The sequence below is a fragment of the Podarcis raffonei genome, chromosome 3 (assembly GCF_027172205.1).
Source record: "Podarcis raffonei isolate rPodRaf1 chromosome 3, rPodRaf1.pri, whole genome shotgun sequence".
Classification (NCBI taxonomy): Eukaryota; Metazoa; Chordata; class Lepidosauria; order Squamata; family Lacertidae; genus Podarcis; species Podarcis raffonei.
The window spans coordinates 53030948-53044975 of record NC_070604.1 but is presented as its reverse complement, the minus strand read 5'-3'; the positions used below and the strand labels follow the sequence as shown (position 1 = coordinate 53044975).

Genomic DNA, 14028 nt, shown 5'->3' with positions numbered 1-14028 from the left:
TCCACTTTATTTTCCTTTCCATCCCACCCCACTTTTTTATAGACAAGATTTTGAAATGCCGTGTATCCTTGTAATCTAGTTTTAACTGCTGAAAATGAAATCAAATTTATAATAAAAGAGCAAGGAAAACCCAGGAAAACAAAAAAGCACTGAGTACTGTTTTTTTTCTTTACTTTGTTGTCTGCACTGTTGATGATTAACCTTCACTCTATTACATGGAAATGGAACTTACCTGTATAGTTCAGTAAATTGCTTGTATAGAGGAACTGTGTTGATATCATCAACTTTTAATTTAAGCCTTCCCCATTCTGCTTTTAAAATTTCCAGTTGCTTCCACAGTATCAGGTAAGATTTCTGCAAGGAACTTGAAGCCACTGAATCAGGCAGCTCCAACAGTGCTTTTGAAGCCTTTCCACTTGCTTCAGTTGTCATTACCAAATTCTGCTAAAATCATTGTGGGGAAAGCGTCAGACACAGAAGCTTAAAGCCAGAATGCATTTATAATGGCAGGGAAGACTTTTACTCTCTCTTCCTGCCATGACTGCCAGTCTGGCTAGGCTAGCCATGCTAGGGACTCTTAAGTAGATGCCTACCACTTTCCTTACATGCCATCCAATCTAGGGGTGGGGAATATGAAACCTGAGGGTCCAAGGTAAATATTTATATGAGGAGAAACAGAGAGAAAGCACCCAGCTTCCTGGTCTCTCACCAGAGCCCAAGGTAGCTTGTTTTTCTCTGTCAAATCCCACTTATAAATGCATGTGAAGCATGAAGCCAAATGGTCTAGGCACAAGAGAAAGAAATAATTGAGCCTGGCAGAAATGCATACACAAACTGAACAGTCAATATTAATAAGTTAATTAAGAATAAAAGTTAGGATGACAAAGAGAAGCGGCAGAATGGTGCTTTTAAGAAAATTAAGAAAACAATTTTAGTTCAGTTGTATCTATCCTGCTGTAGCTGCTTCTGGTCTCCTCACACATGATGTAGCAGCACTGAAAGACAGATGGAGTATGGAGAACAAAGGTCTGTTGGTTACAGTCATCTCTTGACCCAGGTGTGCTCTGATTGATAGGTGGCTTTTGATCAGCCACTCACAAGCCAGCCAACTCAGAAGTTGGCAGAAGGGCCGGAAGCTATCCTTTCTGCTTCTCCTGCACAAAAACCCATTCCACACTAAGTGAATTGAAGGGAGATTGGACTTCTCTGTGTATATATGAGGGAGGATTAGAGAGACCGAGTAATTGTACAGTGACAGGCAGGGCTGCATTACAGTGTTAACTAGTGTTGCAAGAAGAGAAAATGTAGCAGAGCAGATGTTTTAGACACAAAAGCTGCATCACCTCATACTACTCACATTGATAAAGAGAAGAACCTCAAGAGGTACAAAACTGTACACATTTGTTAGCATTCTGATTGGCTCAGTCATCTACTGTGCCACTTGTGCAAGTCACCTCTGACACACGCTTGCCAGTTTACATGCAGAGGTTTTGTATTCATATATACAGTAGTACACAATTCTAATATAAGTTCCCATATAATATATTCTAACATGCTACATTCCAGCAAGTGCTGCAACCATGTGATTTTGTTTAACTTGAAACTTGACTAGATCTTTTTACAAAAAAGAAATAAAAACCACATTAGTTAAACTGAACTGTTCATGCAAAGATGGTGCCAGATGTCAGTGAGTTGCTGTCTCTAATTTACCTTTCCAAAAGATGTTCTCTGTTCTCCATGACCATTCAGACCCTCATAATTACTCCAGAGTACATCCTCCATTGCAAGCTGCATCTCAACCAGCTCCCCATGGACTACTTTTCGATCCTCATCGTTCAGTCCACACAGACATAGCTAGAAAGGTCAGTCAGTCAATTTTTACTTGCAAAATACTTTATTTATTTATCGCTTCCCGTGACGAGGCACCTCAAAGCAATTTACAATATAATGACATATATTAAGGATACATATATAATATTGGTTAAGAACAACTGCACATAAAAACAATTCTAAGTTGGGTTGGTTAGTAGGGATGTCAGCCCCCAGATGAATTTAAAGTGCACCTTAGAGGTAATAAGAGTACCATACCTGCATATTATAGTTTATGGGGTCTAGGTTGCTGATAATAACAGGAAATGGACCTGTGTTTGCTAGGAATGTTCTCCACGGGAACAACAACACTGCCTAAAAACAAAGAGTTGCAACTTTAAAATGTAATATTAGGCAACAAGCACATATAAACCAAATATCCTAAAATGCAGTTTCACTAACAGTATGCACCTTTCTCTGCTAGGCAGAAAGTGGCAGTAAGGCTACCCAACTTCACCAAATCATGCCCCTATTTTTTCCTTTTATCCGTTACAGTTCATCTTGAAATCAAGCCAGGTACAAAAGAAGACCTCTGTGGGACAATGTAACTACCCAACAGCTGCTCAATGCTTACAGGTGGAAGTTCTTGTGCTAATCAAAACATAGTGGTACCTCTGGTTAAGAAATTAATTCATTCTGGAGGTCCATTCTTAACCTGAAACCATTCTTAACCTGAGGTATCACTTAAGCTAATGGGGCCTCCCGCTGCTACCATGCCACCAGCGCACAATTTCTGTTCTCATCCTGAGGTAAAGTTCTTAACCCAAGGTACTACTTCTGGGTTAGCGGAGTCTGTAACCCGAGGTGCCTGTAACCTGAGGTACCACTGTAACTTCATTGGATGCAACTCTAAATACCAGATCAGGGAAAAGCTGGAGGGGGGGAAATGTTATATTTTTTATGGGGAGGCTTAAGCCTTTCTCAAATCCACCTCCCCCCCATACAGCAAATAGTATTAGGATAAAACTTACATTGACATAAACAAGATGTATTTTCCTAATAATGATAGCTGCCATGTGCGGGGAAGGTGAATTTTTACTGAAATTAAAGCCCTCTCCCTATAGGCTGCGATGCCAGTGATGACATTCTCTGCCCTCCCACCCTCCATGTGCCTGGTATTTAATTTTTTTAAGCCCACAATATGATTGCTAATTATATCATTAATATAGTTATACCCAAGATACCAGTTGATCCAGGGGCAGTGCACAGCAGTGATCTGCTTTTGGCAGCCAATTCTGTCCTGTGCCCACAGCAGCTGCTAGTTTGCAGTTAATGAGCCACCAGGCTTGACTGTGCAAAAACTGCACCTTTGCATGCTATCCACACTGTGCTGTCTTGTGATGGCAGTTAAGACCACAGATTGTGCCACACAGCAATAGAGCTGGGCCACCTGCCTACCACAAGCAGGGAACCACCTAAGTAAGAGAAGAGACCATTGGCTGCCATAAGGAGGTGAACCAAGTGCTTTGGGTCCTAAGCCATCATGAGATTTAGGATGCAAGAGACTCAAAAGACTCAGATTTTGACATCAGTTATACCACTGCTGGTGGACTAGAGTGGACTGGCGAAAAGAGAAATGGCTAAAAAAACCTGGAGACTGTTTGTGATGAAACCCTTTGTATTTTGAGAAAATACCCCAAGGAGATATCTTGGCTTTTTCAACAAAGAGACACATACATATAGCCTTGTGCTGATTGCACAGTTAACAATGGTACAAAAGAGAAGGAAACAGTTAAGGAAGAGGAATCTTTGGAAGACTATTTTACTCACTCTGTGGCCAAGTGGGTCTAGTGGCTGTGGAAGCCGGAGCTGGGAAGCAAAGGCACTTCCAACAATGGTGTTACTTATGGGAGGCAAGCCATGGTAAATGTGATCCATAATGCTCTGATAGGCAGAAACATTTCCAGATGATAAAAATGCTTCTCTGGAGGGTTACCAGAAAAAAAAAACATTATAAAAGCAAATACAATAAAATTATTTCCTATTCATTAATCAATGTTGTTTTTTAAAAGGTCTGATTTTAACATGTACTTATTTTCAAACTGCTCCATACATCCATAATTTAGAAAATTAGCATGATGATGTGCTTCACTTGAAAGTGACATGAGAAGCCCTGCTTTTTGAAGAGAGGTTTTAGGCCAGTTTAACTGTTATGGTTTTCTTCCCCCAAATCCTGGAAATCAGGAAGTCTGAGATCAGGAATGGATGCTGAGAATTCTCTGCTTGAGACCTATTGCTCATAGAACTAAGACTCCCATTATTCCTACACTTCTTGTATAAATATGCCCCTGAGCAACAGCAATCAATGTAGCATTTCTGGTAGAATTCAAGAACTCTCCCAAACCCTAGATGAGCGTCAGGGTTCCTTCCAACTCTATGATTCAAGATGGAGAAAGCAAACAAACCCACTGCGCTCTCTCACTGTTGAGAGTTTACTCCGTCTCCTAACCTATGTGCATTTGGAACTCACACACATCTCACCACAGGGCAGATGTGCAAGTTCTCCCTTCAGGTCTGGACATCCTGGCTGGGACAGATGGCAACTGTAGTCTAAAACTTCTAGAGGGGACCTGGTTAGTGAAAGCTGCTATATTATTTTAAACCTTCTTATTGGCTAATGTGCAGATTAAATAATCTGAATGACCAACTATCTTAAATCTATGTATTACAGCATAGGGTTCTACAAAAACACAGAAATGCAGTACCTTTTTGCAACACACGGAAATGAACAAAGAAAACATTAATTTCATTTAAATATCTTTATTATAGATCTTCTTAAGATCAATCAGTGTTTAAAATATTGCTAGATGTACACCTCCCATGATCAGAAATTTTAAAGGTGGCTTTGGTGCACAATACCGAAACCTGCTATTTTTAGAATTCGTTTTTCGGAAAGGTTTCCAATAAAAGCAAAACAACAGGTGTAAGAACGCAGGTGCTGCTGCTATTATAAGTTTTGGAATCACAGGCTGAAACACACAAACACACAATCATGTGCAACTTTCCCCAGCTAATATATATAAAAAAGACAACTAAAAGCAAACTCAAGAAGCTGCAAATTTAAATGAAGGAATGATGGGGCAGGGGAGAAAGACAGGTTGCGTAACTCTTTTTCACTGCCATTTTTGTCCTCAAAAATTTTGCCCCTGCCCCCAGCTGCTTTTTAGCTGGCAGGGGAAAAGATAGTGGTACTTGTATGTTTTCTCAAATAAATGGGAAAACAGCAGGGAGCTACTTTTGAGTGGAGCAAATGGCCGGGGTGGGGTGGGGAATAGGCAGCCTCTGTGCATCTCCCCTCCTCTATTTAAATCCACAGCTTCATATGACAGCTTTTGGTTAAAAGAAATTTAAAGAGTCAGGGGAAAGTGATATACAACTTCTCATAATGTGTAGTTTCAGCCTTAAAGAAAACACCTGCTAGATCCTTCCTTTTGACATTTCCCCCAACTTGAATCAACATCCTTATTTTTTTAACTATGCTAATCTCTTACCGCACAGAATGTCTAACAGCTGCCTCAAATTGCAGAAGTGTAACTTCTCTGTGCATGCTCAGCATCTGGGCCACTTTTTTTGGATCTGAGGGACTATGAAGATTGTCTATTTTTTTCTGCAGGTCTTGGAGCTCAATTCCTAGAATCCCAACAGCAGTCATAAATAAAATATCCTGGCATTCATTTGCCTTATTTATTTCATTCTTACATCCAATGCTTCTACCCATTTAATTTCAGTCCAAGCTGAAACCTATGGGAGGCAATGGTGGCATTGGGACAACAGGAGCTCGGTCCCTACAGTCCCAAGGATGGCAATCAATCCAAGGAGGCAAACTGGCTCAGCCCTTGTATTTACAGCCAAGGATAGGATCAGAATGCACACACAATCTATTTTTAACCATTGCAGAGAAAGTTGCCTAGTTTCTTATAGAAACATTACTTTGCTCCTTACTTCTTGAAAGCACCCCACACAATCAACATCAGCAGCATGTATGTCACGCCCTAGTGCAAACATGCACAAAGATCATGAGTCTAAACATGCATGCATATATCCACTCATGGGCATGGATGCACACACACAGTCAGGCATAACCTAAGAACTGGTAAAATACAACCACGTTCCATTCTAGAGAAAACTCTGACAAAAGCCAGCTTGTGAGTCTCAGCTACCAGCAAGCCATACAATATAACCATTTCAGCAGACAGTTAAAACATTATTTGATTGAATAATTTGGTTTGTGAACAAGATCCAACAGAATACATAATAGCAAATGTATAGTACCTTTTCATTAAATTAGGCCTGTACAGGTGTTTGTAGTTTAAATATGGGCCCAGAAAACGCCTCCCTGCCCATCTTTTGTTTCAATGAACTGGATGTCCTTCTTTAGAACATCTGACAATTCAGCTGAAGATGTTTCACTCAGCAGTAAATCTCACTGATATCAGATTACAGTCTCATAGAGCATCAAAGACAATCAAGTAAGAATATTTACCACAAAAAACCAGAAATGTTTAACTTTAACTGTGTCAAATGTGTGAGGGAAAGACCCCCCCCCCGCTCCAGGAAAACCCATACATGACTGGATCATCAGTCAATATGATTTGAGGAAATATTTCCCAAACCAGAAGCTCTTAATTTGAAAATAGTGTGTGTATGTATGTATGTATGTATGTATGTACACAGAGAGAGAGAGGGAGAGGGAAAGAGAGAAAATCACAGATGTAAAGCATAAATGTGCAGTTTCTGATTTAAGACATCTATACCCAAAGTATTCCTTTGAACAGCGCATTTCAAACTAGCCCTTACATTCATTACCGGTTTCAAAGAAGAACATCTGTTACTAACCGATCCATTCAGTCCCTCCCCATTCTGCAGTGAGATGGTCAGGAGGACACACATAATCAAGGCAGCCTGTTGCATTTCCTAGCTGTGCAAAGCTGAAAATGTAGGAAATAATGTCGTGAAAAGCTGCAACAATTTGCAGTGTCTGCCTCAGGGCTCTGAAGCCAGTCTATGGAAAAGGGAAGGAAATACAGGGAGAAAAATCTTTCAAAAATTAAACACAAATCATAATCAATTAGCCATTTAGCAATCACAAACTGAAAGCAGCAGCTGCTATTTGCAATCTAATGGGTATTAATTGTGGGATCAGTGCAGGCCCACACGGGGGAGGGGGGCAGCCAGGTACACTTGCCCTGGGCCTCAGAGGGCTAAGCTGGCTGGGGGGCCCTACCAGGGACCAGGTGCTTTTTTTGTTTGAGTTTATAACTCAAGACTCTTGCCCTGGGCCTTAGGCAAGCTCTGCATGGGCCTGGATCAGTGCTTCTCATGCACTGCAGCATCACACAACATCATCAACATCAAAACACCAGCTTGCCCCCACCCCCATTTAATCATTTCCCCCTATTTCTGGGGGAAGTCCAATAAGTTAAAAGAAATGGTTGCCAACAACCCATTGGCAATATTGAGGCCTCACCTGAAAACACCTCAAGGGAGTGTCTAGACTGGACTGCTACCTTTACTAACAGTTCAAAATCCATTCCAGAAAATATTACTAATATCCCATAGGCTTTCTATATTTATTTCATTCAAGGATAGTTCTGCCATTAGACAAAAGAGGCAGTGCACTTGAGTTGGTAGATTTTGGGATTACCACTGGAGAGGACCAGTTTTTGCTTAGGGGTTAATTTTGTAGCTGCCTCCCTCCCATGTATCTCATCATATAGCAATAGGACATCTAATATTCAAGAAATGAGTGGGGTTTTCAGTTTTAAGGTCTTAAGTTCCTCCCTCTTACAACTGTTACCATGCCTCAGGCAGCTGATGGAGTTCAGAAGGCTCTCTCCACCATGGCGGCTAGACAGCTGGTGATCACCCATTCCCCCCCCCCCCCCGGAATCCTCTCTCCCACTGGAGAGAACTTGAATTGTTTTACCAAGTGTTTTACTAATTGCCATGGGCAGAAGAGACCAATCTTTGCCTAACCACACACTCTTAATTACATTGGGTTGAATCCAAAGGCTACACAGGACACTGCAAGGGTGGAGGGATGGGCCCAAACTGCATGCAACTCTGTTCATACAGGGTGCTTCTGCTAGATTCTGGGCAAGTCTCCTCTGCCACTGCAACCCTGTGACTCTGCGACTCATACAGCCTCTTATCTTTGTGTGGATTTTAATTGTCGGCTGCTTGAGGAGTAAAGGTTGTGGTGCAAGGGACTGGAGAAAAGGGAGGGAGGTACTTCTGCAAATGGAACGGCCCATTCATGGAAATGTCCTCCTCCCAGTTTTCAGAAATCCTCCCATATTCCCTAGTCCAGCAGAATCCTTGGTACATTCTAAGGCCCCTATAGCACACTTTCCTCTGGATCCAGCGTGTTATGTACTGAGTTGAATAGGATCCAAACTGCAGCAGTCTGATTGGTCCTAGAAGAATAGGATCCAAAAGGCAGCAGTCTGATTGGTCCTAGAACAATAGGATTCAGAATGCAGCAGTCTGATTGGTCCTAGAACAATGCAGCAGTATGATTGGTTGGCAGGAACTACCCAATCATGCTCCAGATAGAAGTGAATCCACAACCTGATTGGCTTACAGTAGAATTCCGGAATTAGCCAATCATGTGCAGCCCATTGTGTAAATAATGTATATAAAGCAGATACTTTGAGGGGACTTTCATTCATTCCTCCTCACCACTATGAGCTGAATAAAGAGCATGAAATCACTTTGCGACTCTGAGTATATTTCACTGGCGACGAAGGTGGGATTCCGCTGAGCTGACTGCCACACACAGCACCGCAGCACCGCCACCTGCCGCACCGCTGCCTCGCACCGTGTATCCAGGCTTCAGCTCCGGGACACAAGGAACTCAGAATGGCAACCGACAACAGCTTCTCGCCATTCAACCCAGCATCTGGAGACTGGGAAGCGTACGCCTCCCGTTTCACCTTCCTCCTAGAAGCCAAAGGGGTCATCGACGAAGAAGACGCCAAGAAGAGGGCGATATTCTTCAGCGTCTGCGGAGAGGAGACGTTTGAAATTGCCCGGGCCCTCCTTGCGCCTGAAGACGTCGCTACTGTTCCATACAAAACAATAATGGAACAGCTGAAGGGGCACTTTTCGCCGCAGCCCTCAGTGGTGGCTCGTCGAAATGCCTTCTACGCAAAGCGGCAAGCCCCTGGGGAAACCATAACTGGGTTTGTGACCTCTCTCCGCCAAGCCGCCCGGTTCTGCAACTTCTCAGAGCTGGAGAACATGCTTCGTGACCGCCTCGTCGGTGGCCTGAAGGATGAGAAGCTGCAACGACGCCTCTACGCTAAGAAGGACCTAACGTTCCAGGTCGCTCTGGAGGAGGCCCTGGCAACGGAAGCTGCCGAGAGGTCGACGCAAGAGGCACGGCCGAGCCAGCCGTCCCAACCGAGGGTCCACCACGAAGACCTCACCGATGACTCAGGATCCGACAGGGAGGAGGTGCACCGAGTACAGCAGCGCACTCAAGCAGCCCACATACCACAGCTGCCTCGACGAGGAGGGAACTGCGCAAGCTGTGGAGAAAGTCACGAGAGGAGGACCTGCCGTTTCCGCAACGCAGAGTGCAGGCAGTGCAGAAAATTGGGACACATCGCCCGGGTGTGTCGGGCTCGGCCCACCCGACGCCAGGCATCAGATGACCAATCCAAGAGCCCCAGGTCCCGGGGCCCAACGCACCAAGGCAACTCGACAGAGCTCACGGACTTCCAGGTATACCAGTTGCCCCACCCCAACGTAGAGAAAATTTATGTTGACGTACAGATAGAGGGGGCCCCATGCCGCATGGAGCTTGACACGGGTTCAACTCTATCCATAATCTCGGCAAGGACCTTAAGGAAACTGTGTCCTACTGGGGGTCCCAAACTCAGGCCGGCCCCATTCACCCTCCGGGACTTCCAAAAACGTAAGGTCCCCACAATGGGGGTGGGGACCTTCAGGGTGCAATACCGAGGGCGGACGCGGCAACTGGACTTGCTTGTGGTCAAGGGCCCCTACATTAGCTTACTGGGATTAGCATGGTTTGGACCACTGGGGCTAGCCGTCACCGGGGTGAACCACACTAGCTTACAAGTGGACGTGGACGCCATATGCAAGGAATTTCCGGGGGTTTTCGATGGGAAATTGGGACAGTATACGGGCCCCCCCATTGCTCTACAGCTTGACCCCGCAGTACGACCGGTCAGGCTCAAGGCCCGCCGGGTCCCGTTCGCCCTGAAACCTCGTATAGACGAGGAATTGGACCGGCTCGTGAAGCAAGGAGTGCTGGAGCCGGTGCCTAATGCCCCCTGGGAAACCCCAATCGTCACGCCCGTCAAGCCTAATGGTTCAGTCCGCATCTGCGCAGACTACAAATGTACCATAAACAAGGCCCTCACGGCCCATGCATACCCAGTGCCAGTGGTCAGCCATGTTCTTGCCACCCTGGCTGGGTCGAAAATTTTTGGCAAGCTGGACTTGGCCCAAGCATATCAACAGCTGCCAGTAGATGAGGCCACAGCAGAGGCACAGACGATTGTGACGCACAGAGGAGCATTCAGGGTAAAGCGGCTGCAATTCGGTGTCAGCGTGGCACCAGGCATATTCCAGAATCTAATGGACTCTCTACTTAAAGGGATTCCTGGCGTCACCCCCTTCTTCGATGATGTGTTGATTGCCGGGCCCACACCAGAGGAGTTTGAGGACCGCCTCCGCACCGTTCTGCACCGTTTCCAGACGGCGGGTCTCAAGGTGAAGCGGGAAAAATGTCTACTAGGAGTGCCTCAGGTGGACTTTCTGGGATTTATGGTGGACGCAGAAGGGGTCCACCCGACTGGGGACAAGGTACGGGCCATTTGTGATGCCCCAGCGCCCAAGAACAAGACTGAACTTCAGGCCTTCTTGGGACTATTGAACTTTTACCATTCCTTCCTTCCCCACAAGGCGGCGGTAGCAGAGCCCCTACACAGACTCCTGGACAAGCGGGCCCCTTGGGTGTGGGGCCAGCGCCAGGAGGCCGCATTCCAGGCAGTCAAGGACTTGCTTGTCTCAAACTCGGTCTTGGCACACTTCGATGAGAGGCTGCCGGTGGTGCTAGCATGCGATGCCTCGCCCTATGGAATTGGCGCTGTCCTGGGACACCAACTCCCGGATGGAAGAGAGGTACCGGTGGCATACTTTTCCCAGACACTCAACGCAACCGAGCGGAACTACTCGCAAATCGACAAGGAGGGACTGGCAATCGTGAAGGGAGTAAAAAAATTCCATGATTTCTTGTACGGGCGGCCCTTCACCGTGGTGACTGACCACAAGCCGTTGCTTGGCTTATTTGCCCCTGAAAAGCAGACCCCCCAAGTGCTGTCTCCTCGCGTCCTCAGGTGGTCAATTTTCCTTGCCAGCTACCAGTATGCACTGATTCACCGTCCGGGGAAGGCGATGGGCCACGCGGATGCCCTCAGCAGGCTACCACTACCGGAAACAGGCCCCGACCCAGCACCTGCACAAGAGGTTATGAGCCTGGAGCTGCTTCCCGACCGCCCCATTCAGGCACAAGAAGTTGCACACCATTCCAAGAAAGATAGGGTCATCTCCCGGGTCCTGGACTGGGTGTGGAGGGGATGGCCCAGCAGCAGCCCCGGGCCAGAATTCGCCGGCTACACAACCCGCAAACATGAACTGTCGGCCCACAAGGGGTGCCTGTTATGGGGAAGCAGGGTCGTTGTTCCCCAGCCCCTCCGCAAAAGGGTCCTCACAGCCCTACACGAGACACACCCAGGGGTAGTAAGAATGAAGGCCCTTGCCAGGAGTTATGTGTGGTGGCCGGGGATCGACGGAGAGATAGAGGCCTGGGTCAAACACTGCCAGGCCTGCCAAGAATCCCGCCCAGATCCCCCAAGGGCCCCAGTCCAGTCCTGGGAGTCCGCCCGAGCACCATGGTCACGCCTGCATGTGGACTTCGCTGGCCCCTTTCAGGGGAAAACATTCTTCATAGTGGTGGACTCCTACACCAAATGGCTGGAAGTCGCACTGGTACCGTCCACTTCTACGTCCGCAGCCATCCGGGTACTACGCAGGCTGTTTGCAACCCACGGGCTCCCTGACACTCTCGTCTCAGACAACGGGACTGCATTTACGTCAGGAGAATTCCAAACCTTCACAGCGCAGAACGCCATCCGCCACATCCGTTCGGTGCCATTCCATCCTGCCACCAATGGCCAAGCAGAACGCATGGTGCGGACCACCAAGGACACCCTTCGCCGCATGACGCAAGGGGATTGGGAGTACCGCCTTGCCACATTCCTTCTAGCACAGCACAGCACCCCCAGCTCAACAACTGGCCGGAGCCCCGCTGAACTACTAATGGGTCGGCGCCTTGCAATCAGATTGGACCGCATTCACCCCGATAGAGCTCAGGATGAGGTAGTGGTGGGGGAAGGCAGGAACCCCCGGACCTTCGAGGCCCAGGACCCAGTGTACGCAAAGAATTTTGGGGCAGGCCCAGCATGGGTACCCGCCACAGTCACCAGGGTCACTGGCCCCGTGTCGTACGAGGTGCTAACAGATGGGGGGCAATGCTGGCGCCGCCACTGCGACCAGATACGGCGACGATTCCCGGGAGAAAACCAGGAGGAGGAAAGGTCAGAGGAGTCCCAAGGGAACAGAGGGGCAGTGAGGCCCATAGAGCACGAGGGGCCAGCAGGAGAGGCAGAATCAGTAAATACAGAGAGGACCTGCGAGGCCGAAAGGACACCAGAACCAGAACCACGACTGAGCGAGCCGGTTGCGCCAGACCAAATAGCCCCATCACAGCCAGCATCCTTGGAACACGAGCCAGAACCTGAACCCCGGACCAGGGAACACCCCAGGCCGCAACGCACACGTAGGCCGCCAGCGTACCTCGAGGACTATGAATGCGACCTCCCGGGCAGGACTGGAACTTAGAGGGGAGGGGTGTTATGTACTGAGTTGAATAGGATCCAAACTGCAGCAGTCTGATTGGTCCTAGAAGAATAGGATCCAAAAGGCAGCAGTCTGATTGGTCCTAGAACAATAGGATTCAGAATGCAGCAGTCTGATTGGTCCTAGAACAATGCAGCAGTATGATTGGTTGGCAGGAACTACCCAATCATGCTCCAGATAGAAGTGAATCCACAACCTGATTGGCTTACAGTAGAATTCCGGAATTAGCCAATCATGTGCAGCCCATTGTGTAAATAATGTATATAAAGCAGATACTTTGAGGGGACTTTCATTCATTCCTCCTCACCACTATGAGCTGAATAAAGAGCATGAAATCACTTTGCGACTCTGAGTATATTTCACAGCGCCTAATAATATTTCAACAGCAGCACAATATGGCAACATGACAAAAGAGACCAGTACCAGGTTAATCTAAACCAGGGCAGCCCAACCTTTCATACCAAGTGGGCCACAGGAGTACTTCAACACAGAAGCCGCGAGCTGTACACTGCCTTGTTGGGCGAACAGGCAGGGAGCAAGGCCAAATTTGCTGCCTTCTCAAAGTTGGATAAGTGCAGGACAGGGCATTGGGAAAGAGGCACGAGGCTCTGGCAGGGTCCTAGAGCCCTCCCATCTTCTTCCCCATGCTCAAAAAGTGCTAACTAGGCTTTAGAAAGGACCCTGTCAGAGCCCTCACACCTCCTTCCCAAATCACAGTGCCTCACTTACCCAGCTTGAGAAGGCAGTACAAGGACTGGGAGGGGCACCAAATGTTGCTAGGGGGCCACCAAAAAAGGAATCAAGGGCAGCATGTTAGACCACCATGATCTATACAGTATGATTGACAAGAGTTTTCTTCAGGACTATAGCGTACAAACCTTCTCTGGTAGCATTTTAAACACAGATAGGATTTCAGAAGGGTGAGGGATGAACCACAGATTCAAGAAGGACCGTCCATCTGTGGACAGCAAACCACGAGGCCGTGTCTGGAATGACCTGAGTTGTTTTGGGAGGAAAGTGAATTACTTGCACAATCACATCACAATGTTCTGTGGCACTCAACAGGTATTTTTGCACAATAGCTATACAGTTGTTTCCCGTTTGCTACATGTGGTACATGCATATATAAAGAAATATAACCTATATAACCGTAATTTTATAATTACTACATTAAGTGGTGCCTTTTCACACAATTTCTCCCAATCG

General features: G+C 46.9%; 1 protein-coding gene across 14 annotated transcripts in view; it reads right to left on the bottom strand.

The window, feature by feature from the left end:
- LOC128410420 (uncharacterized) overlaps positions 1 to 14028 on the bottom strand; it is a 63098-nt gene that overhangs the window by 15908 nt on the left and 33162 nt on the right. For 9 of the 14 annotated variants that reach the window (XM_053381630.1, XM_053381624.1, XM_053381632.1 and 6 more), the window contains 7 exons: positions 13701 to 13818; positions 6706 to 6871; positions 5361 to 5499; positions 3640 to 3793; positions 2089 to 2184; positions 1711 to 1854; positions 233 to 444 (listed from right to left, as the gene is read on the bottom strand). In XM_053381630.1, coding sequence (XP_053237605.1) covers positions 233 to 444; positions 1711 to 1854; positions 2089 to 2184; positions 3640 to 3793; positions 5361 to 5499; positions 6706 to 6871; positions 13701 to 13818 — 1029 coding nt within the window. The remainder of the gene's footprint in view (positions 1 to 232; positions 445 to 1710; positions 1855 to 2088; positions 2185 to 3639; positions 3794 to 5360; positions 5500 to 6705; positions 6872 to 13700; positions 13819 to 14028) is intronic. The other 5 variants (XM_053381625.1, XM_053381629.1, XM_053381636.1 and 2 more) reach the window with 5 other exon arrangements.